Source organism: Lepeophtheirus salmonis, chromosome 13, assembly GCF_016086655.4.
Source record: "Lepeophtheirus salmonis chromosome 13, UVic_Lsal_1.4, whole genome shotgun sequence".
Classification (NCBI taxonomy): domain Eukaryota; kingdom Metazoa; phylum Arthropoda; class Copepoda; order Siphonostomatoida; family Caligidae; genus Lepeophtheirus; species Lepeophtheirus salmonis.
Window position 1 is genome coordinate 44236210 of NC_052143.2, and position 23270 is coordinate 44259479.

General features: G+C 28.9%; 1 protein-coding gene across 1 annotated transcript; it reads left to right on the forward strand.

Moving 5' to 3' along the window:
• The first annotated feature begins 3043 nt into the window (after nt 1-3043).
• Nucleotides 3044-14803, forward strand: LOC121128428 (matrix metalloproteinase-25). The gene is made up of 9 exons (XM_040724006.2): nt 3044-3218; nt 4947-5224; nt 5311-5480; nt 5556-5695; nt 5753-5882; nt 5959-6200; nt 8944-9088; nt 14293-14556; nt 14626-14803. The coding sequence occupies exons 1-9, from the start codon at nt 3102-3104 to the stop codon at nt 14751-14753; spliced, it is 1614 nt and encodes a 537-aa protein (XP_040579940.1). The 5' UTR covers nt 3044-3101; the 3' UTR covers nt 14754-14803.
• The last annotated feature ends 8467 nt before the right edge of the window (nt 14804-23270 follow it).

Here is a 23270-nt window from a genome sequence, read left to right on the forward strand (position 1 = left end):
ATCAGATGGTATTGAAACAAAACAGTTAGTAAGTACAAGATATTTCAGGTAAATCCAGACAATCTTTAACTACATCCTGAACAATAAGGAAAGCCTTTAACTCGGTTATTTTAATTTTAAAGTGAGAGGTTGAGTTGCGCAACTTTTAATTCAAGATAAATATTTACGATGTAGGAGACCCAGAGGAACACCATCATCGATATTCTTGCGAGGGACTCAGCCCAGGATACATCAAAAAGATATCATATATATAAAGAGCAAAGTCTAAGACGTCTACAATCTCTAAGTCTCGAGGTGATAAAATATAGACTCCCATTTTGCTTGCAGGCGTGAAACGTTCATTTCCAAAAAGCGTCAAGTAAGCCGTACTATTGTACGGCTTACTTGTCTCCAAAAATAGGTTCATACACACAGAGCTGAGGATGAAATAATACCGCCTTTACAAAAGACATATCCCTACAGTGAAAATGAAGGCCACTCGGGCTTCACCCGCAAAAAAATTGTTGAACGATTTGAAGTACAATGGTAACCGAATCATCTTTCTTCGGATTAGAAATAATTGACTCGCAACATCCGGAACGACAGATAGTTGGCCACAGAGAGAGCTAATATTCCCCACATCTGTAAAACCAAGTTTCCAGCAACAAGTATCATGACACTTGGAATCATTGGGAGCAACGGTAATGTCATGTCATCTTCTTTAAGTCAAAGGAGAGGGTAGGTATCTGACCAAGTTATACCTAAGATACAACTGAGGCCAATGATGTCGAGTTCCTGCTACAACAAGACTAGGCCCGCTCTCAAAAGGACTGGAAGACACAAAACTTGTTTAAAGAAGAGAAGGTGTCATTTTAACACACCCATACCTGGGCCTCTATGAATTAGTTCTTTAGGGGGAAGTTAGAGCGTAAGGTCTCTACGAATTCACAACACAGCATCAACTCCTTGAAGGCCTCAATCATCAGGTACTTGAATCAAGTCTCCACTGTGCATGTGGTATAGGTTTGCAAATGCTTTAGTCTTCCTTTCAAGGGAATGATTCCCGAAAATGGGTAGCACATTCAATGATTTTTTACTTTTATATTATTAGAAATTATAAATAAAATTTCAAACCTCTACATGCTTACCTTATTGATCAGGATGCAGTTAAAGGGTGTACGGATTTACCTGAACGACATATAAATATATTATTTATAGTACTTGCAACGATACTTAAATACAGTTACTTGTAGATCATTTTTTTTTTTAAATAATCTGAATACTTGGACATGGACTTAAAAGTCACAGACTATTTTTTTCTAAATCCACCTCATTTTCAGGAAGTACTAAGCTTAAAAAGACAGCTTTAAAAATATTATTAGAGTCTATTATTTTGGTTGTGAGTTATTGTGCCAAGTGTGACGATACTTTTGTTATTTCCAAAACAATCAAACAAAAATAATTTCGTCTAAAAGACGGAAATATTTTACGCTGCTTCTTGATAGGAAAAAAGTTCTGATCAAGCTAAGCAATGACTTGAAAAGTGTTTTGAGACTCTGCTCTATAAAGGAAATAAAAATGATTTAAAAAAAAAATTGAATGGAAAAAAACTTTGTTAACCCCGGGACTTTTCCGCCATGTGTTACTTAAAATTTCAATGAAGTACTTCTACTTAACTTAACTACATTTAAATGTACTTGGCCCCATCTCTGGTAGGTCATGTTAGATAAAAACACTAATACGGAGAAGAAAATTTTAAAAAAAAACCGTCAGATGACAGGAAAACACATAGAAATTGTTGATAGTTTTGGAAAGTGGTAGTGATATAAGCTCAAATATCCCCATAGCTGTTCTATCTATCTAAAAAAATATAATATTTGTAAAGTTAAAATCTCTTCCTTCCTAATTTCATTTAGAATACAAACTCTAAATTAATATTCCTGAGCAAAATAGGAAAACATTTGAGTATACTCATATAATTCTTGAAAATTAAAAATTCACGATTCTCAAGAAAATAAACTTTTTATTTTTGTTGTTTTTATTATTATTATAATTACTCAGCATGTTCAAGGTATGTAAAATAGAGATATATATATATATATCTGAGACATGCCTAGAACGGAACTTTAATATTCTTACAGTTTTATATACGGTGTGGTCCATTGAAAATCTGAGCACTTTGAATTTTAAACTTCAACAAGATATAATGTATTAATTAACAACAGAATTTACACTAAGTACATATACCTATATAGATGTATGTATGAGCTCTTTTAATAATTAATGTAGCCGGTCTTAGCCGCTGATAGTTTCCAGGTTGTGACGGTGTTTGGATAATGGACACTGAAGGCCCTCCCTCACATGCATTCAAAGGTATTATCGAGGGGGTTGGCATCAGCCCTGTAATAGGGACAAAAGTGACAAAAAGAGTTCAAAAGACTCATTCAAAATCGTATTGCAACGGAAGAGATGGGTTTCTTTCATTGTTATTGTTAAAAGTGGCCTCTCACACACACAAAGCGCTTCCATCCACTGTTTTGATAGCTCTTTGGACAGTCTGTTGTGCAACTCCAAGATCTCTGGCATGGGCCCTCATAGACTTGAGGCGGATTGGCCTGAGATGTTTCCTCTAACTCTCCGGGTCCAGTTTGACTTTTTGATAGATCCTCTGCAACGTTTCAGACTTGCTGACGGCGTAGACGGGGGTCCTAAAGACTTGAAATGACGTTCAAGTGTCATTTTTCGACTTGTACATAAGCTAGAGTGCTTAGGTCTGTTTTGTAACTAATTGTTTATGGTTTAATATATCAATATATGAATTAATTTCAACCACTCAACCTTCATTAATTATTGAATTAGTAAGTGTTCAAATTTCAATGGAACACCCAGTATCTAGATAATATGTATTATTCTATTTAAAAGTAGAGATGGAATTTCCAAAGCTGGTTTTTTATTCTTCGTCATCCAAATCTTAGAAAAGTTAAATCGCGTAGCTGGTACCAAAATAAATTTAAGTACCTTACGTACATTATATTGTACATATATATTTAAACGCAGAGTATCTTATATATGCCCACTAGTATTTGAAATCACATAGAGGGGAAGAAATACAATAATTATAGATGTGTAAAATAGTATTTTTGATAGTGCTGGTGCTGTGGTCGTTAAGCTTTTCAATAGGGATTCCGATCCCTCAGGAAGCTCAAACCACCGTTCCTCCATCTTCTTCAATTGATTTGGTATGTTACAATTTATGTGTTAATGTATTTCATGATAAATATTGAAAAAATAATTATAGTATTTACTCAAAAAATATTAAAAATATCAATTGAATTATATTACGTCAAAAAACAATGTAAACTTTTAGATAATAGTATACGAATATTATCAAAAACTAAAATAATTATTTTTGTATTTGATGAAGCAAATTTAAATTTAACATTAAAAGGGATCCCATGCACTCAATGATATTTGAAAAGAAAAAAATGGATGACGTAAAACTAAACTTGTTTTGTTTTTTTTATCATATTTTTGGGCAACCTTTAAATGTATGTTAAAACAATACCAGACATTAAATTTAAGAAAGATAATTCTAGAATTTAGTTACAATTGAAAGATAAATGTATAAAAGGTTAAATATTAATAAAGGAGCACATTTTAAATGGTTTTCCAACACTATAACTACACTTATCTTTAAGTAAAGATATATATTAGGGCGGTTTGTTTTTCTACTTTTTTCGAATTTTGATTACGGATAGTTTGAAAAAGTTGTGAAATGGTAAGAAAATAATCTATGCAAAATTTCATTGCTTAAAACGTCACCTTTTGATAAGATACCTAGTTTTAATTTTTAAAGGAGACAAAAGTTCTTTATTTCGTCTATAAAAATACGAATACAACATTAATCAATATCATGTATCTATGTATAATGATACACATTACTATAAATTATATAAAATATTACTAAAGTTTTTTTCTAAAGCTACCAAATGGAGCCCAAAGAGGAAATGCTATAAGAAAGTTTGAATTTTTCCTTCCTGACAAGGTTTAAAAAAAAATATGCTCGCTATACGCGGTTCATCCAATATACTCTTTTTTTTTAATTTCCATATGATAACTTTAAAAAAAAAATTGGAATTTTTATCGGTTAAAAAATTGTCTATCAAAATTATTTAATGTAAATTAACTAAAAATGCCTTTCTTGTATCTTTATTAACTGACTAAAGTGTTTTCGTTTTTTTTTCATAATTTGATCGAGATGTACGACCTTAAGATGACCTTGTTAAACAATGCAATTTTGCATAGCTAATTTTCATACCATATCACAACTTTCCAACAAAATCCATATCAAAATTCGAAAAAAATTCAAAAACATATCTAGTACATATATTTAAATGGCTCTGATATGATAGAGAGTCTTAAAGATCTATGTAGTTATGTTAATCGGCTTTAATATATTTTGACTGTCTTTGTATCTGTAATGAATCGATAATGGTTAATAAATCTTATATCAACTAAGACTATTTATCAATGTAAAATTAATAGTATACATATTTGCATAGATTAATTAATTATCAGTGTACACTACACTTTATCTAAATAATTTGAATTAAACAACCATTATAGTTGCTTCAGGTGCAGTGATTGAAAAAAAAAAAAAAAGACTTTTAGGAATTTGTATTCAAGGCCAGTTTATGTACATATATAAATGCAAATGTCTTTTTTTTTAATTATTTGTGCATTATTTTAAAAGGGAAACATAGCGTACATAATTGTAGAAAGTTTTTTTAAGGACAATAGTATTGATACATTAAAAAATGTATTCATAGAAAATCCCCCTTGTGTAAATATTTAGAGTAGCTTAAACCAATATTGAATTTACCTATGAATGTTTTAACATTGTTTCAAGTTTGTAGATACAATGACATTCATATTAAAAATGATCAATCTTGATTTTTATTCGTTAGTTTGATTTTTTTCGCAACTATGGATATTTGAGCACGCCTCCTCCCGACTCTGAGACTCTCTATACAGAAGAATCCATTTCAAATGCTCTACTTAAGGTACAGGAATTTGGAGCTATTGAGCAAACAGGTAAATTTGATGAGGCTACAAGGAAATTACTGACTACTCCACGATGTGGAAATCCAGATCTTATTAATGGTGAGTCAGTCGGAGTAAAAAAAAGACGAAAAAGGTACATTATTGGGTCTGAGGGATGGAAGACCAGAAGGATTACATACAAGTATGTACGTTATGCCTACGTTGCATTGCAATTATTCTTAAATGTGCACAGATTGATAGATAATAACAATTATTTATATTTAAAAGACTTGATAATTGGTCGAACAAATTTCCAAATAAATCTTATGTTGAAGAAAAACTGAAAAAGGCATTTGACACCTGGTCAGATTACTCTGGATTGGTTTTTGTCCAAGTGGGAGAATTGTCGCCTGCAAATATCAAAATCAGTTTTGGACGGTATAATCACGGAGATATATGTAAACTTTATCATTTTTATTTTTTAAATTGAATAGGCAAAAATATGTATTTATAATATATTCATTTTTTTACAGATCCCTTTGATGGCCCAGGCTATACTTTGGCACATGCATATTACCCATACAGTTTTGGTAGCCTAGGTGGTGATATTCATTTTGATGAAGATGAGAATTGGGGCACTGAAAAAAAGCATTTGGATCTATTGACAGTCGCTGTAATCAATTATTAATGTAATACATTCTGATTTTTTTATTTCCATTCTTCATTTAAGGTCCATGAAATGGGGCATGCCTTAGGACTATCTCACAGTATAGATAGGGATTCAGTTATGTTTGCTTATTATAAAGGCGATTCAGCAGCTCTTGGCTATGATGACATTTTGGCTATGTATAATCTTTACAGTAAGTTAAAATAGTTGATGGATACATAAATATGTCAAAACATTTTTAATCCAAAAATCCATTTCATTTCATAAAGTACAAAATGGACCACCACAGACTGATGATGAAGACTCGTTCGGACAAGAAACACACGTAACAAAGGGGAAAGTGGCTACTTCGCCAAGGGTAGCAGTTACTTCAACAAGTGCAACAATGACTACTACAACGGAAGATTCTTACAATTACGATGGCTCCGAAAATCCACGAAATGAAATTTGTAACGGAGAATTTCAGTCTATATCTGTTATCCGTAGAGAAATATTCATATTCAAAGGACAGGTAATCTATATATTATTACGAAGAATAAATAGGAGTTTTATTTCATTAAAACAGGTTTTTTTTAATTTTGACAAAATATTGATACATTTATAGATGAAATATTTTCCATTCTATAAAAAAACACAAACACTGGACTTTAAACTGAAATTTTAGAACTTGCATTTCATATTTATTTTAGTTTCATTTATGCAAAATTTTATTTGCATATTATAAATGAAAAAATGTATATTTTACTTACACGCCATGCATATATATATATTTTTTTTTTTTTTTGCATACAAACAGACAAAGACATAGGTATAGAGGAGCCTATTTCAATGAATATTAAACCACATTGTTGCAATTTAAAAAAATAGAAATGCTTGCATTGAAATTTAAAACAGTTATACTATACCTTAAAATTTACATTAACTGTATATTTGTATATATGTTGTGTACGAGTTGCAATGGTTGTACAAGTTACAACTTGTACAAGGAAATTGTAACAGGTAACAATTAATTTTTCTGAAATTGCATGATTTAATTCCAACATTGTTCATTATAATTACCATCCATTAATGGATACATTCAATTCATTTTGATCTATTTAAATTACATGGTCCTTATGAGCAATATAACTGATGGCATTTGAACTTTATAATGCCTACAGAATACTTATATTTTAGTCATTTCTAAAAAAAATAGCCTAAAATTATGTCAATCATCGATCCACTATTCAATTTTTGCATTATCACCATTCTACGTATTGTAAATCCTTCATGTAAAATTATTCATCTCATTTTTTACTTGCAACTTGTACAAAATTATAACTTGTACGCAACATATACATTAGAAAGGTCCATTTCTATTAAGCTCACCTAGCAGCCTTGAAGTTTTATATAATTACTTTTTTTCGAAAATGGTGTGCCTTCTTCTTCAATTATCTTCAAAATCATCTAAATATCTTATATATGTTTGTTTTTTTTAAATTAATTAAAGGAATAAATATAGATAATGCGCTCTGTGATTAATACGTTTAAAAATTATTTAACTTCTATTCTACGTGTAATCGAAGATAATAATTTTAGAAAAAAATAATAATGCTATTTCTTAAAGATAATTTAATGATGTAAAAAAGTTATAGAATAAAATATATGGCTGTGTTTGGAAGATAGTTGAAGAATGGGACATCATTTTCTTCCATTTTTAAAACTTTGATTTACCTGGAAAACTTTTCAAAATAGTTCAAAATATATCATTAATATGTTTTTTACCACAATGTTTGTTTTGGGGTTATAAAAACTCAACATTTTAAAAACAAGTAAGTAATAGACCAGTCTAATAAATGTACATACAGGGTGAGGAATCAAAAATTAAGGCCGTCTAGTCTCAGTTCTAAAAGCTTGGAAATTTTTTACTTGGCGTCATTCCAAAGAGCTGACAAAAAGCTATCTTTTGATGTTTGTTTTGTTTTTGTGCAATCAAAATTGTATAAGCAACAAGCAAAACGGCAGAGGGTGTGCGATCTCCTCCGCGCACAAGTCGATCTCCGAAAAGAAGATATTTACAGTGAACGTTGTTCTTTTAACCCTAAAATATGCATTTTGATAAAAAATAGAACAAGGAAAAGGATCGCTTCTTGGTCCAACAGCAGCAATATGCCTCCTTACTTCTTCAAGACCAACGAGAAAGTCAACACAGACGTCCACTACAAGGACCTCAGATACTGTGTCTTGCCATGATTGAAGAGCACGTTCCCCAAGGACAATTGTGTGTTTACCCAAGACGGTCCTCTGGCAAACACATCAAAGAAGGTGCCACATTTCTGCTGGGAGAACATTGCTGCCTTTGTCCTCAAAAAACGATACCCCCCAGACTTGGCTTTTTGGTGCGTCTTGGAGGGCAAGATGAACAAGACTTCTCACCAGAATGTCGATGAACTGAAGGATGTTATCGCGGAGGAGTGGAACAACTTCTCCTCAGACTTCATCAACGCCAGATGTGCTTCTGTTCTTCCTCATATTGAGGCTATTATTTAGAATTGAAGGGGGCATATTGGATGAAATATCTAGACAATTGTTGAATTACCTACTTTTGCTTCAAAAGTTTGCCATAAAAATGGCATAAAATAAAAATATGTAGAAGTGAAAATTGTTTTTAAAATTTTCTAATTTTGGACTCCTCACCCTGTACCCATATGGGTCATTCGACTATAAATTTTCGTTAAGAATAGGATTAGTAAACAAAAAAAAATAAAGTTGATGCTTATAAATCACGTCATTATTCCTAATTGCATGATTTATGCACTCTGCGCTATATTATTAAGTATGTATAACTGTCCTATCTTTAAATAATTAAATCAAAGTGTTCTCTTTGAAAAATTTAAGATCATGGCTTACATTTTTTATAACAAATTATTTTTAAAAATATAACATAAGTTTTATTTAGATAACTAATAACTTGTCTATGATGTATTATACCTGCCTGATCAACAAAGTTTCAGTCATTTTAGACGCACAGATGTAATGTAACAGTCGTTTGAGTGAGTGTTAGAAAAAAAATCACAAAAATGCTCACATTAATTCACTCAACCCACTGTGTCTTCAAAATGTCTGAACCTTTGATAAGTAACTGTCAATAGATGCTAAATAGATGTGACTTGCTTTTATTTACAAATGAAGCAATTTTCACTTTGAGGTTTAACTCTTTTCAGACTTCTCTCGTATATAATAAACATACTGAACTATGTACAACTTCTTTATAGAATGTTTGGAGATATAGAAAACCAGGGGAGCTTGTGAATGGTTTTCCAGTTCCATTATCTCGCATGTTTCCGGGTGTACCGCCTCAAATCAAGCATATAGACGCAGCTTACGAAAAGTTGAATGGAAGTATAATTTTCTTCTCAGGTATGTTTTATATTCCTTATCTACATTCTTTAGAAAAATCAAATCAAGTCCCTTCTAAAGGAATAAATTAAACGAGGGATAATTTATTCGTTATAGAAGTTTACTTGTTTATTTTATAAGACCAATATGTATCTCCCTTAAACTTGACTTAAAGATGGAACATCCCCATAAGTTTCGGAATAAATTATTTCAATCTTCATTAATCTTTTCTATTCTAAAGGAAAAGTCAAATACTAAAAATAAAAGGATAAAGAAATTTGACGCCCAAGGCCATTTTATGATATTGTATAAAGATATATATTTAATGAATGAAGCTGATTATAAAACTACTTTTAAAATTAATTGTCTGCTTTCATTATCATGTGTAGAAAGACTCATGCATCAACTTGGTTACCTCTAATTACCTTTCCGATAATTATCCCATTTGCATAGTTACAAACATTATATACTCGTAGTATGTACATAAATCAATTAATTTAAGAGGAAAGAAAACCACAGTGTAGGCATTATAAAACTATTTGTCCTAATTTGATAGCAAGTAATAAGTTAGGGAAAAGTAATTTCGTATTTTTCACTTTATTTCCATTCTTTATCAGAAGTGTTACAATCATCTGATATAAGACAAGTATGCCCCATTCTGTTTGATAACTTGTTACTAACAAGAATCCAACTTCATAATACCCATTTTGTATAACCCCTTGTCCCTATTGAGGCCAAATTTGTAACCTCAAGCGTGTTGGTCATAGACAGGAACAGGTAGTAGTCACTTAGTGCAAAGTCATGACTGTAGGTTGGATCCATAATAACTACCCATCCGATCTCCTGGAGCTTCTGGCGAATGATCAGAGATGTGTGCCGGGATAAATAAAACAGGAACTCTTCAATTTAAAAAATATTTTACGTAAAATATTATTTGGTCAAATGATCCAATAATTTGCTTGTCTCGCTGTATTCATATAAATAATGTTTCGATGTTTCTAGTTCCCTTTCGCAGAAAAAAAAAGAAATCCTCTCTTCATTCGTCTTGCCGTATATACTGCCAAGATATGAGTGCTGCTAATGCCCCTATACTTGAACCAATATAGAGATAAATCTATACTCTGCACTTTTCAGACTCCTTAATATAGTTGTGTAGCATGTCTTCATGTCCTCTTTTTCAATCTTTCTATCTATCTGGCCAAAAAAGACCATCTTAATATACTTTTCTATCAAACCCCGACTTAAACATCTATTTTCCAATTAACAGTTTAAAGGTACATGATTTTTTTATTTTTTTATACATTTTCCTCTCGAATCTTTCACAAATGTGTGGCGATAACATAAAAGCAATCCGGTATTTTTTTTTAATATTATATACAAGTTCAGTCAATTTGATCGTGCGGTATTTGAACTTTAAATCAAAATTTGATATCATCAATATAATCAATTTCAGTTGGTGAGGCATGCTCTTAACCAGCTAATTCTTTTTTTTTCCTTTCGTTATTCTCGCAACGTGAATTTTTCTCTAGTTTTTCTTTTAAATTAACTTTCATATCATGACGTCTCAGTTTCTTTTATGATCAGTATTACGAAATAACCAATTTTTATCAGGTTCTGTTACCTTAAACACTTAAAAATAATTTATTTATATTCTACAATACAAACAGTGTAAATAATAAACACACATAAAGATAAAAAGAACATCATCTAAATTCTCCCGCAAAGGCCATCCGGACAAGAATTAAATTAATATAAATTATAGTACTCATATCCAAGGAAAGGTTTATCATACTATTGCAATATTGAGAAAAAGTAAATCGGAACCCATATTGAGTCTTTTTCCATTAATCTCCTGAACTAATTCAATATTAAATATCGACCATTTAATGAAAATTCAATGATGGCGTTGTACTTACTTATCACAAGCCCTGTAAATGTTTAATTTAAAAAGTTATATCTAATAAATTATTTGTAACTAATATATATTTCTATATCCCAGCTTGCATACAATATTTCTTTATAAATATAATCTAGAAAGATGTGATATGGGGAGATGTAATGAAGTGTAAGGTTTATAACATATATACAATACCTTGAAACTCTATTGTATTGTAAATATATATATTAATAAAAATAATCTGTTGTATTTATTTATATGAAATCCAGCTTGATGATATTAAGATGAAAAAAAAATATACCTTGTACATAAACATCAAACATATAGTTATAAGCTCTTTACAATAAAATATTAAAGATATCATTTATAAAATTGCCTATTTTTCATTATATTCTTATCAAAAATATGATAATCATATTATAATAGTTTTTCAAGAGTATTCATGATGGAACTTCTTTATTTTCTCAAAAAGTCACACATTAGGTGCAGTGAAAATAAATTCATTATTTTTCATGTTTGTTTTTTTTAAATTGTTTCCATTAATGTTAATTCCCTTGACAATCCAAACAGAGCTTACATGTCAAGTGTACTCAACAATTTCCATTATTTTATACACATTTTCGACAATTGACCTTGTATCTTTGACATTAAAATAACCGGAACGGAATCGACGAAACACAAATTTGCTCGTAATTTTTACAGTATCAGAACCATAAATACTTTCCACCTGCCTGATGTTTTCGACTTGATCAAAGAAATACTGTAAATTATGGCGTATTTTCTCTTTGCTAGTGACTATTTTGGACGCGCACTCAAATAATACCGAGTTAAACAATCACAAAACTGTATTGGAATTTTCTTTAGTACGAAATCTTATCTTTCTAACGCCATCTAGTGTAAACCAATACCAATAATATATAACGTGAGATACACATTACTAAAACTATCCATTGGAAAAATAATAGATTTATTTTTAATACACCTATTATAAAAATCCATAATCATCACATAAGTCAACCAAGAAAAGTCTTGTAAGCTTAACTTCCAACTATAGTATAGCTATAGACTCTGTAATTTTTTTTCCCCCCTATAAAATTTGGTTTTTGAGGATTTTAATTATATAAATATTTACTTTTTGTGTATTTTTACACTTTTTAATTTCAATTAAATATAAATATTTGAATATAAACAGAAAAGTATCCGGCATCAGTTTTAAGCACTAGTTTGTTAACAACTATGCTATTATTTTTGGGAATAGTTTACAATTTATCAAGAGCTAATTCGATTTCCAAAAATCAACGTTTAGAACAATTATTAGTAGAAAAGAAGCAGGAACTTGTCTTGATAATGATCCACTTTTACAGTTAATCTTTAATCAAAAAAGTAAACAAACTTTAATATTTATAATTTTTACTTAAAATTAATCTTTATGCTTAAAAATATTGTATGTTAACTTCCAACAGAGATTAATATTTTATTTGTGACCATGAGATAATGCAATATATATTCAGAAATTAAAGTTATTTTACGAATATGGTTTAAAAAAGAATAATTTCTCAAATTTTTATTTGTTTTTTAAACCAAAGGAGTTCATTTAATGTATAAATAATTGTTTTTATATTTACAAAAGAGTATTTGTTTCTAAGAAGTTAGTTAAGCAGCAACCCTGATTTGATTTTAACTTTTTTTGAGGAAGAAATTTAAAACGTGGTGGACAGATTAAATATTTTGGGTTTAATTTACGAAAGAATATATCGTTTTAGATGGTCTACATAATCTGTAATATTGATAAGCGCTTTTTTAAGCAGAATCTTATCGAGGTTAAGTGCGGAAACTTTTAAAACTCTGAGGTAATGAATTATATTGTATAAAAAAGGAAAGAAAAAAAAACTAAATATAAAGTGATATAAAATAGAGCTTTAAAATTTCATTTTATTAACCTTTGATTGATTCGTTACTTAATATAATTCAATCAAATAGCTATTGACCCTATAGAACACCTTTTAGAACCAAATACTTTTTTGTAAATTAAATCCTAATTATTTACGCTTCAAATAAGTTCATATGACATAAAAAGAGTTGAAAAAACAAGGCTTTATTACTTTTCAATCAAAACTCTTCAAATATGGTGGTTTTTTAACATAAAAAAAATGACTACGCTCAATTTAAATAATGTATAATGTAAAAAGTTAGTTCAAATCTATAAAACAATAAAAATACTCAAAAAATTTCCTCAAACCAAGGCTGCCGAGTAGGAGTCGGGCCCATTTTTAATGGAGTCCGGTTATATGTTATAGTTATTAAGTACTAGTATTAATTTATTATAGTTATTAAGTTAACTAATTTATAAGTTTACTTCACAAATTGAAAACGTCCTCTATAGTCTATACAATCACAATTCCCAAACACCTCTAAAGTCTAAATTAATATGTTAGGTAGAACATGGCCACTGGCCGTGCTAATTCATTAATTAGACTTGTAAATAGTAAATGTCATCAGAGAAAAGTGTAACATTGCAATGAGATGTCGTTCGTTGGTTTCGAGTACATAAATTATTTTCCAAAACATATGAATGTAATAAATAGATTTCGATCCATTTTATTTCTTCCTTATCTAGTTAAATATCCTATATTCCAAATATTTTATTTATACATAGCACAATTATTTACTACATATAACTAATAACTACTTATAGCTATAAAATAAATCTATATTTAAAGTACCTATATAGACTTAAATGACTCAATAGTTCTTATATTGGCTATAAAACAATTTATAAAATAATGTGTGTTGGAGTCGGGCATAAAATGCCCGACTCCACAGCCCTGCCACAAACCTGATTAATTACGAAAAAAACTCATTTCCGATACGTCATCAACTTGTCAAGAACTATTATAATTGAATATGGAATTGAAAATATTTTTTTGTTGACTCCTGTCATTTACGCTTTAAATAAACTCATGCAAACATAAAAACCATTGCAACATCGAGCCGTTATTCTTTTCCAAACAATATCCTTAAAAAAGTAGTTTTTTTACCTTAAATTTATATTTTCTCATAATTGAACAAACTCACATGAGATATAAATCCATATTGGAAATTAGCATTCAAATAAGAATTTCTTGATGACCAAATTTGATACAAAAAAAAATATATTGCAGATTTGTGATCAACATTAGGTCTACTAGAATTTTCAAACTTAAAAGATGTTTCAAAAAGTAAAGTTTTGTCGTCATGTGTTATGACAGGCATAAAAAAATTCAAATACCTACACATAATATAATAATAGTTATACTCTATTAACAATGAAACATGATTATGTCTTTAGATAACAGATTTTATAAATATGATGGAAGATCTTGGACAGATGAACCAAAAAATAATTTAGCCAGCATTGGACTTCCAAAAGATACTCCAAATATTGACTCGATTTTCATTTGGAGTAAAAATAAGGAAACGTATGTTTTTAAAGGAGATCATTTTTGGAGAATGAATTCCAACGGCACAGCAGAATTAGATTATCCAAAAAGAATTTCCGATTATTGGAATGGACTCCCTTCATCCATCGATTCAATTATTACATTGGACAATGGTATTAATTGTAGCAATGAGGTTAATAAGTCATAAAAATAATGAACAATCCCTTTTTTCTTTTTTACAGGGCAAACCTTTGCATTCAAAGATGGGTATTTCTACTTATTCAACAATGAGTCCCTCAATATTGAATCTGGATATCCCCGTGAATTAGGAGCATCCTATTGGTTACCACACTGTACCCTTTCTAAATAAATTGTGATTTCATAGAAAAGAAATATAGTTATTTATTGTGGGATAAGAAATAGTTGGGCACTCATCTACACTATTGTATTTATTGATCTCCTTTGTAAACCTTAAGTTTATAAAAATAGAAAACAGGCCTAAAATCAGTAGGTAGTACTAATTAGCCAATTATATCCAAATGTGGAAATATTATTCGATAATTTAAGAGTTTAAAAAGAATTCATTTGAATTTAAAAAAATACAGGAACAGACAATAATTACTAGAAAAGAAGCAGAACCAACGACAGGTGATAAACGAAATACAGTGTAATGGAACAACGTAGCTCAATGGACAGTCTGCTTGGGATAATTTATTCTCTTGATTTCAATGTGCGTAGGTTCGTGCACCGGTTGTTCCCAAAGAAGGAAACATTCCATTTACTTATACTTTATCAGTTCAACTCCATTTGACCAATTAAAAGAAAATTAAAAAAAAAAAAACAGTTTAAATTTTTTGTGTTAGTTAGGTTGATACTGATCCATATTTATAGTTAATTTTCAAATTTTGTGGAATGTTAATAATAAAATGATCAGTCTACGTAAATAATTTAAAAAGGACATAAATTTTGGCTTAAATTCCACAAAGAAAATGTTCTTCCATTCATTTGAAATTTTAGGACCTTCAACCGTTTTCTTCGTGAGAGGTAAATTTGCAACAAACAGTTTCGCCGTCGGTAATTTAGCCGCCAACATTTTTGCCGCTCGTAATTTTGCCTTGAAGAGTCAGTTCGAATTTCATTGTTATATCTCGATCAGATTAAATATATTACCAGAAGAAGAAAAAAAGGAAAATAGTAATGAAATAATTAATAAAACAGTAAAGTTCGAACCGATAGTATAAAAAAATGCAGTGAATATGTCTTGAGGGTAATCTCATTAAGGTCAATAAAATAATAACTATTTTTCTTTCAAGAGCTTTTATTACAAATATATAACTCTGGCTTTTCCGTTCAGAATTGGATCCAAATCTATAGCAAAAATGTAAAACACGATTGCAGGGTCTAATTTTGAAGAAATTACACTTCACAGAAATATAGCTCTACACATATTTTTGATTTTTATTCAAAAAAAAATTATACTTAAATTTTTTTTCCAACAAATTAAAGAATAAATTTGATTTTTGAATTATTTTTTCGAAAATTTAATAATTGGAGAATAATTATGGAAATTTTGGCAAAAAAATCAAAAAATAATTAATTTTTTGAAAATAACTATGGATTTTGGAAATTTTTTCTAAAATATTTAGTATTTTTTTTTAGTGAATAACTGAATTTTTTTTCTACAAAATTTAATTACTGTTTTTTTTCCAAAAAAATTAATATTTGAAATTATTTTTCCAAAAAATTGAAATTTAATTTTTGAATTTCTTTTCCAAAAAATGTAATTATTGAGATTTTTCTTGAAATTTTGTATTTGAGATTTTTTTTCAAAAAATTCCAAAATCACATCCCCCCCCCAAAAAAAAAAAATATATATATATATATAATCCTACTGTGGACTTTGTAAAAGTAGTAATAAATTTATGCCTGATAAAAAAATGAAAAACAATACTGACATCACATAAAATATCATTTATAAAGTGTGTATTTTTTCATGCACCTAATTATTTTTGTGAGGATGACTAACTCCATTCATTTTATCGTAAAAACAAAGTAACCAAACTTATTTTTGATGAGGACTACCCATTTATTAGCTATTAATAATGATTAATTATTATTGTAAGGGCGTCCACTGGCGGTCAAATTAAGGAAATTTTGCTTTTTTCTAAAAAAGTTAATATTTAATTTATTTTTTTTCAAAAATTTAACATTTGAATTTTTGTTTACAAAAATTTAATATTTTCAATTTAATTATTTAAACTTTGTTGTGGATTTTCGAAATAATTTTCCAAAAAAAATTAATTTCTTTTGAACCGCTGTGGATTTTTAAATTTATTTCTAAAAAATCTAATTTTTTGAGAATAACTATGGATTTTTGTAAATTTTTTTCGACAAAATTTAATATTTGAAATTAAATTTTGGAAAAAAGAAAAAAATATATATAATCCTCTGGATTATCTATTAAAAATTGAAATATTATTGTTTATCTCCTAATAAATAGGACAAGATTCCTATATTAAACAAAAAATAAACTCTATATCCGCTGATCAAATAGAATAAGTATAAAAAGGCCAGCATTTGGATATTATTTGTTCATTGAAAAACTCTACGTGTGAGCTATAATACACTGTTATTCCAAGATGCGGTTGCAAGGGACTTGATAAACTTTTTATATCATAAAACGTATCCTATTTTTGCTAATTGACAACTTTGTGGTTAGCCCCCCACCTTGGAAAATAATCTCAAGCTTGAATTTTGGTGACAAAAAAAAATTTAAAAGATTTTAAACCTGTGAAATTTTATAAAATAATTTTTTTATCCAAAAAACAAACTATTATTGTGTCATTGAAATTTTAATTAATAATATGGATAGGGAGAAAGAAAGATGCTTTATATCTCAAGTCTCATTTAGAAAAAGTCCCTAGCATTCAAGGTAATTATTCTTGATTAATAATTATTTAATATTAGTATGACACAAAATATAATAATAATCTTCTTAAGAAGATAAAATTAGACACTGTTATACGTGTGAGTTCAAACACGTGGGTATTAAAGCTAATTAATTATTATTAAATGATCAAATAAATTATGGTGTCTATTTATAGTAAAAATCCAAGGAGAGATAGGGGAAAGCTTCAACAAGGCATGGATGCAATATTCTCTTTTTCTTGAGAATCAATAAAACTACATTCACAAAATTCGCTTTATATTATTAATTTTTGAAAACTTTTCTTCCAGATAATAGATCAAAATATATATTAAAAAAACACATTCTACATACGTAAAAAAATTAACACAAAATTTTAATTTGATATTAAAAGACCTTTCATTGGTCAGATGGAGTTGTATTGATTAATTATAAGTAAACATTCTAATATTATAATTAATCCAACTGACATAAGAATTGTATTTGAAGTCCATATAACAAATCGGCTTACAAGAGTGTAAGCTAGCATAGCCAAACACATTTATTTCCTTCGGGATCTTCGGTAACAACATCGAACTAAATAAGAGCTAAGTATTGCACTCCATAAATTCAGGGACTAAAATTAACTCCTGTCACTGAAACCATCAGCATTGCAGCTTTTCTGGGTTCTACGAAGACAGAAAGTAATATTTGTGAACAGCTTCTTAATTTATTAAACTCAGCAAAAATGGACCAGGTTCAATCTTCCAAGTTATCATTCATAATGGAGCAAATTTCGCATATTTTCTAACATCCTAAAAATAAAAATTATTCTTCTGTTCTTTTTCCCATTGCTTTTTTATGGCACAAAGTCAGGTCACAAAAATGGTTGTTTGACTTACAATAATAGAAATAGTTTGCATGGTACTTAAATCAATTTAAGATATTTACTTCTATAATAAAAAATGATTCTAGCTAGTGCAAAAACGAATTAATCAAAAATGAATTCTTCTCGTCTAGTGAAGTCTATGCTAAAAAAAGAATTAAGTGAATGTACTAAGTTGTAATTTAAAGCAATAAAATACTTTGTATTTAACATATATCCCAAGGGGCTTGGGGTTTTTTTTACCTAACGAATGACGGTTTTTTTTTTAATCCTAATTTTTGTTTTTCCTCGATTAACTTTTTTTAGAGAAAAGTCCTTAATTTTTTTTTTAGAAAAACAAATCCTGATTTTGCGGGGTTAACGTTTTTTTCCCATAGAAGTGATTTTTTTGCATTCCTCCATTTGGGGAGGGCTACGGCTCCTCCAGCCCCCCCACTCATCCCTGCAGACCCCATGTAAATTGTTTCATTTGACACCTCGTTCAAGTCCATCTATGTAAATTGTTTCCTTATTTGACACCTCGTTCAAGTCCATCTATACAAAGCCGAAAAAATGATACTATCTAAAATCTTATCTCTAAAAGTAGATCAATATGATACGCAAATTGTAATTTATTTCACATTACTATAGAAAACCTCCTAACTATAAAACTTTTTCCCAGGATCTTTAACAACAGCAAGAAAAAGTATTGTATATAGGCGTATATATTTCACGATCATTGTTTATACTCCAATGAAAAATTCTACGGAAAGAAAAGTCAAACTTTGATGTATGATTTACAATAATAGGAATGACATGTAGTTAGCAAGAAATAGTTTGCATAGTATATCTGCTCCTAACATAACAAAATGATTCTACATATTGCTAAAAAAAAACAAAAAACAAAAAAAAAACTAAAAGTGAATTCTTTTTCTGTGCCAAAAAAAAATTAGTGAATTTTTTTTTTGTTAAAAGTAAATAGATTCCTTATTTGGCACAATTAAAGTCGATCCATACTTAGCCAAAAAAGGAATAATTTCTAAAATACTATCCCTAAAAATAAATCAATATGAAATGTAAAAACTTTATGGGGATTTCTTCCCGCTATATAACTTTCTCTAAATGATCTTCAAACCCAGCAAGGAATAGTATTGATATTGTAATTGTCGGATATATATCACAATCATTATCCAAAAATTGCTATGTCTACATATCTCTCAAAACATATAAAATTTTAAATCAAGTAAAATAATAAAAGTAAATACTCAACAACCGTTAGTTCTCAAATGCTATCACAATACCATCAACTAAAAATTAACTTCGTTCATAAATAAAAGAAACTTATGTGGAAATGAGATACGTTCAAGTCTTTTAACAGTGATCAGGAATTATTTTTAAATCGACAAATCTGTTAAAATAATTGAGGTAATATTTTAGAATTTTAGAGGTATTATGATAGTTTTTAATAGGGAACAGTAATTGAGTATTGACCCTCTATATTATCCATTATCCTGTAAAATACTATAAACAACTTGGAAATTTTGTCACTGGTTCTCGACTTATATTCCTAAAATGTCAATAAACTTTTCAACGTTGTCATGAAGAATTTTGCGTTTTTTAATGAAGATAAAATATTTGCCATCATATTTACCATGACAGAGATAGTCACTTATCTGATCGTCCATTGAAACCCCTCATTTGTGATCTAAGTAATCAATCATGGAATTGTAGATCGTCTGATGAAAGATTTTGTGAGAAAATTTCATATTTTGGAGGTGAAACCTGCAAGAGTCTTCTATACCTAAAGATGGTATAGCACTTTTACTTAATATTTAGTAACAGTCTGTTTAGTTTAGCATTTGTCCATTCATTTTCTGTTTCAAAATCTTCATATTTAAAATGAAGAGATCAAACAACAAATCAACGGATTTACCATCTATACAAAAATAATAATTGTATATAATCACTCATCAGATATCACTAAAATAAATATATCGTATTTCTTATTAGGTATCTAATTTATTGGTATAGCTGATTTCCATTTATTAAGAATATCAATGTTTGATGTTGAAAAATTAGTACAAAGAAGTTCTAATTTTATTATTATTGAGCTTTGTACCAAATGTTTTACAAGTGTGCCTACTAGGAACCACACAATTTAAAGGTATCTTTCATGTTGAGGAAGAATAATCACTTTCTATGCAGAATAATATTTATTTCTAACTAATTGACAATAAAATAATATATTTATATAAATTATTGAAACAAAACAGTAATATAATTATGATAAATTGCTTGATTTTAAAAGTGAATAGTTTGTCCAGATGTAATCTATGCTTTTACTAGAGGATTTTAACGCTAAAAACTAGCTCACACTAATTACGTGTTATTCCTTTTCACATCTTGCGTCAACTGATACATCGATGAAATCATTGGACGTAAGATGTTTGCTACACAATGTTGAACTAGCTGATGGAGTCTAATAACATGTGTCTCTCAGAATGGCCTTTAGCCACTTTACTAACATGGTTGAGTCCTTGATTGTGGAAGTAATGAATGCTCACTTCAGAATCCTTACTTGCACTGAAACTACATCCAGGAGCAGAACACGTATAAACCATGTTGAAGGTAAATTTGCAGGAGTGTGATCGACAACCAACAAATTAGGAAGGTAGAATAATTCATATTTGAAACATGACCTCTGAATGGCATAAAAAAGCGTAGGCTTTTTAACTACAACTTCCATGTGTCACTATTATAATTTATATCTATAATATATTACTTAATACTAAATGTCTGGTTTATTACAATTAACTTAATTAGAATAATATTACTATTAAAATTCGTCGCCTAGATGAGATGGCAGTGAAGAGTAAAGGAGACACTAGACAAGAAATAAATACATATAAAAGGTGACTACATATATTCTCTTGAGCTCTAAAAGACACTGTATATACACATACGTGTATATACACAAAAAGGTAAATCAATAAAAGATATATTATTAAAAGTATTGCATTTATACACTAGGTAAAAAGGTATGTATCAGATGTATCAGTCATTTAATTAAAATACACGACAAAATGTATACCTATTCTATTCATTAATTATCGTCACTATCCCTTCACTGTTTATAAACCCCAATTTCGTTTAAATTAATTGAATATTAAATTTATTGTTGAAATATTCCGAGTATTTTTTTTAAATATGCTGATACTGTTCGCCAAGAATCAAGCAAACAATATTATATATTAATATTATGTTTACAAACTTTCTGAGGATGGTTTGTATAGATAAGTTTTCGTAAACAAATTATTATTAAAAAATGGAAAAGAGCAATTCCTAGAAATTAGGCACCAGGTATTATTATACTTGTAGTATCAGTTACATCGAAACTCATAAATTAAATTAGTATAAATATGATTATTACTTAATAATATTTATTGTATCTATCCAGAGTTGCAGATAATAAATCTATTAGTATAATATTATAATAGCATGCCTTAGTTATTTTCTCCATTTTTATATTTGGAGTTTAGATATCCGTTGTTATTAATCAAGCCTTCGCTTATTTTGTAATATTTTTATAATTATTACTATACTGTCATTTGGCTATCTTTCAATCTCTGATAATGTAGTATTGTATTTAAAAGGATCCTTATGAATTTGTAGAAATAGTAAATTAAGCGCTGCCCAATATTTACATCAACGACACTGTTGAAGATGTTGTCTTTTACATATGAGGATATATATAGCAAGGTCCATTATATAAGTCACAAAATGCCAAGAATGTTATAAATTACTACCATTTTTTTAAATCCAATGAGATGCACAAGTTGATAGAGCTCAAATATTTAAAAGAAAATTGATAAAATCTGAGTAATAGAGATTGATTAGTTTTACCCTCTTATATAATTTATTTATTGTGTGTCTTCCCTGTACAACTTTGTATGGAAGTTATGAAGGATGATAAAACAAGGCCATCATTTTTTTCGTTCAGTCGGTCAAATGACTTATCTTCTAACAAATAAATTTAACAGAATTCGGTTCCATATTAACAATTGTATGTGATGAGGATCATTATTTTATGGAATTCTTTCGACATATATCAAGTAAAGATTCAACGTTACAAGTATTTCAAAAATTTTAAGACAACTAGTAGAATCTCAATTATTGAGAGATAAGCTCGAGTGAAGTCTCAAAAGTAACATGCATTATTTTAATACGAGTGAATGTCTAGTCGCAAATTTTTGGGTACGTGAGTTGGTAAGTTTCAAGCCTTGAGTCTTATTAAAATCTGAATCTTGTCGATCTGACGATGAATTTTAGCCGTATTACGAGTTTTGTTTATGTAATTTATTTAAAGTAAATATTCAACTATTTATCCCAACAAAAACTGAACATTTCATATTAAGGTCATATGGCCAGTAATATTTTAACAAAATAGTCACAATACATTTGTTGAGAAATTGCCCAGGTAATTTGCAAATTTGGACCAAAAAAAATTGTGGGCATTTAGATGAATGGGAAAGTAATCGAATAATCAAGGCTGTGCGAATAATATTATAGTTTCTAGATGTAAAACTATCGTGTTGTATGGTGTATATATATATATATTTTTTTTGTATAAGCTGAAATAATAAAATAAGTAGACGTTTTAATTTTTTGAAGTGCATAAATAATAATCCTATTTTGTTTGATATGAATGAAATGAGTAGAGTTACATAAAATATTATCTTAACTCCTACAAGACTTGTTTCTAGTTGTCAATCTGAAAAGGTATTTTTTAGTTCCTAAAGCTTCTATCATTATTATTTAATTATAATTAAAGAGAGAATATCTAAAATAACTATTGCGTGTGGCCATGAGAGTGGGATTTTATTATATTTATTTTCTCTCATAGCTGCGCACAGCTAATCTAATAAAACGTAATGACAGCAAAGCTGATTTTCTACCAAACATTCTTCAAAATGACGTGGTTATCATACAATTCTTCGATTTAATTTAGTTTCACCTTACGACAGGTCATATTTTATACAACTCTAGAAATGGGGTATAGAGTGGCAGCTCTTCTGGAAGCAGATCTGTAATTTACTTAAAAGATGAAAAGTGAATCA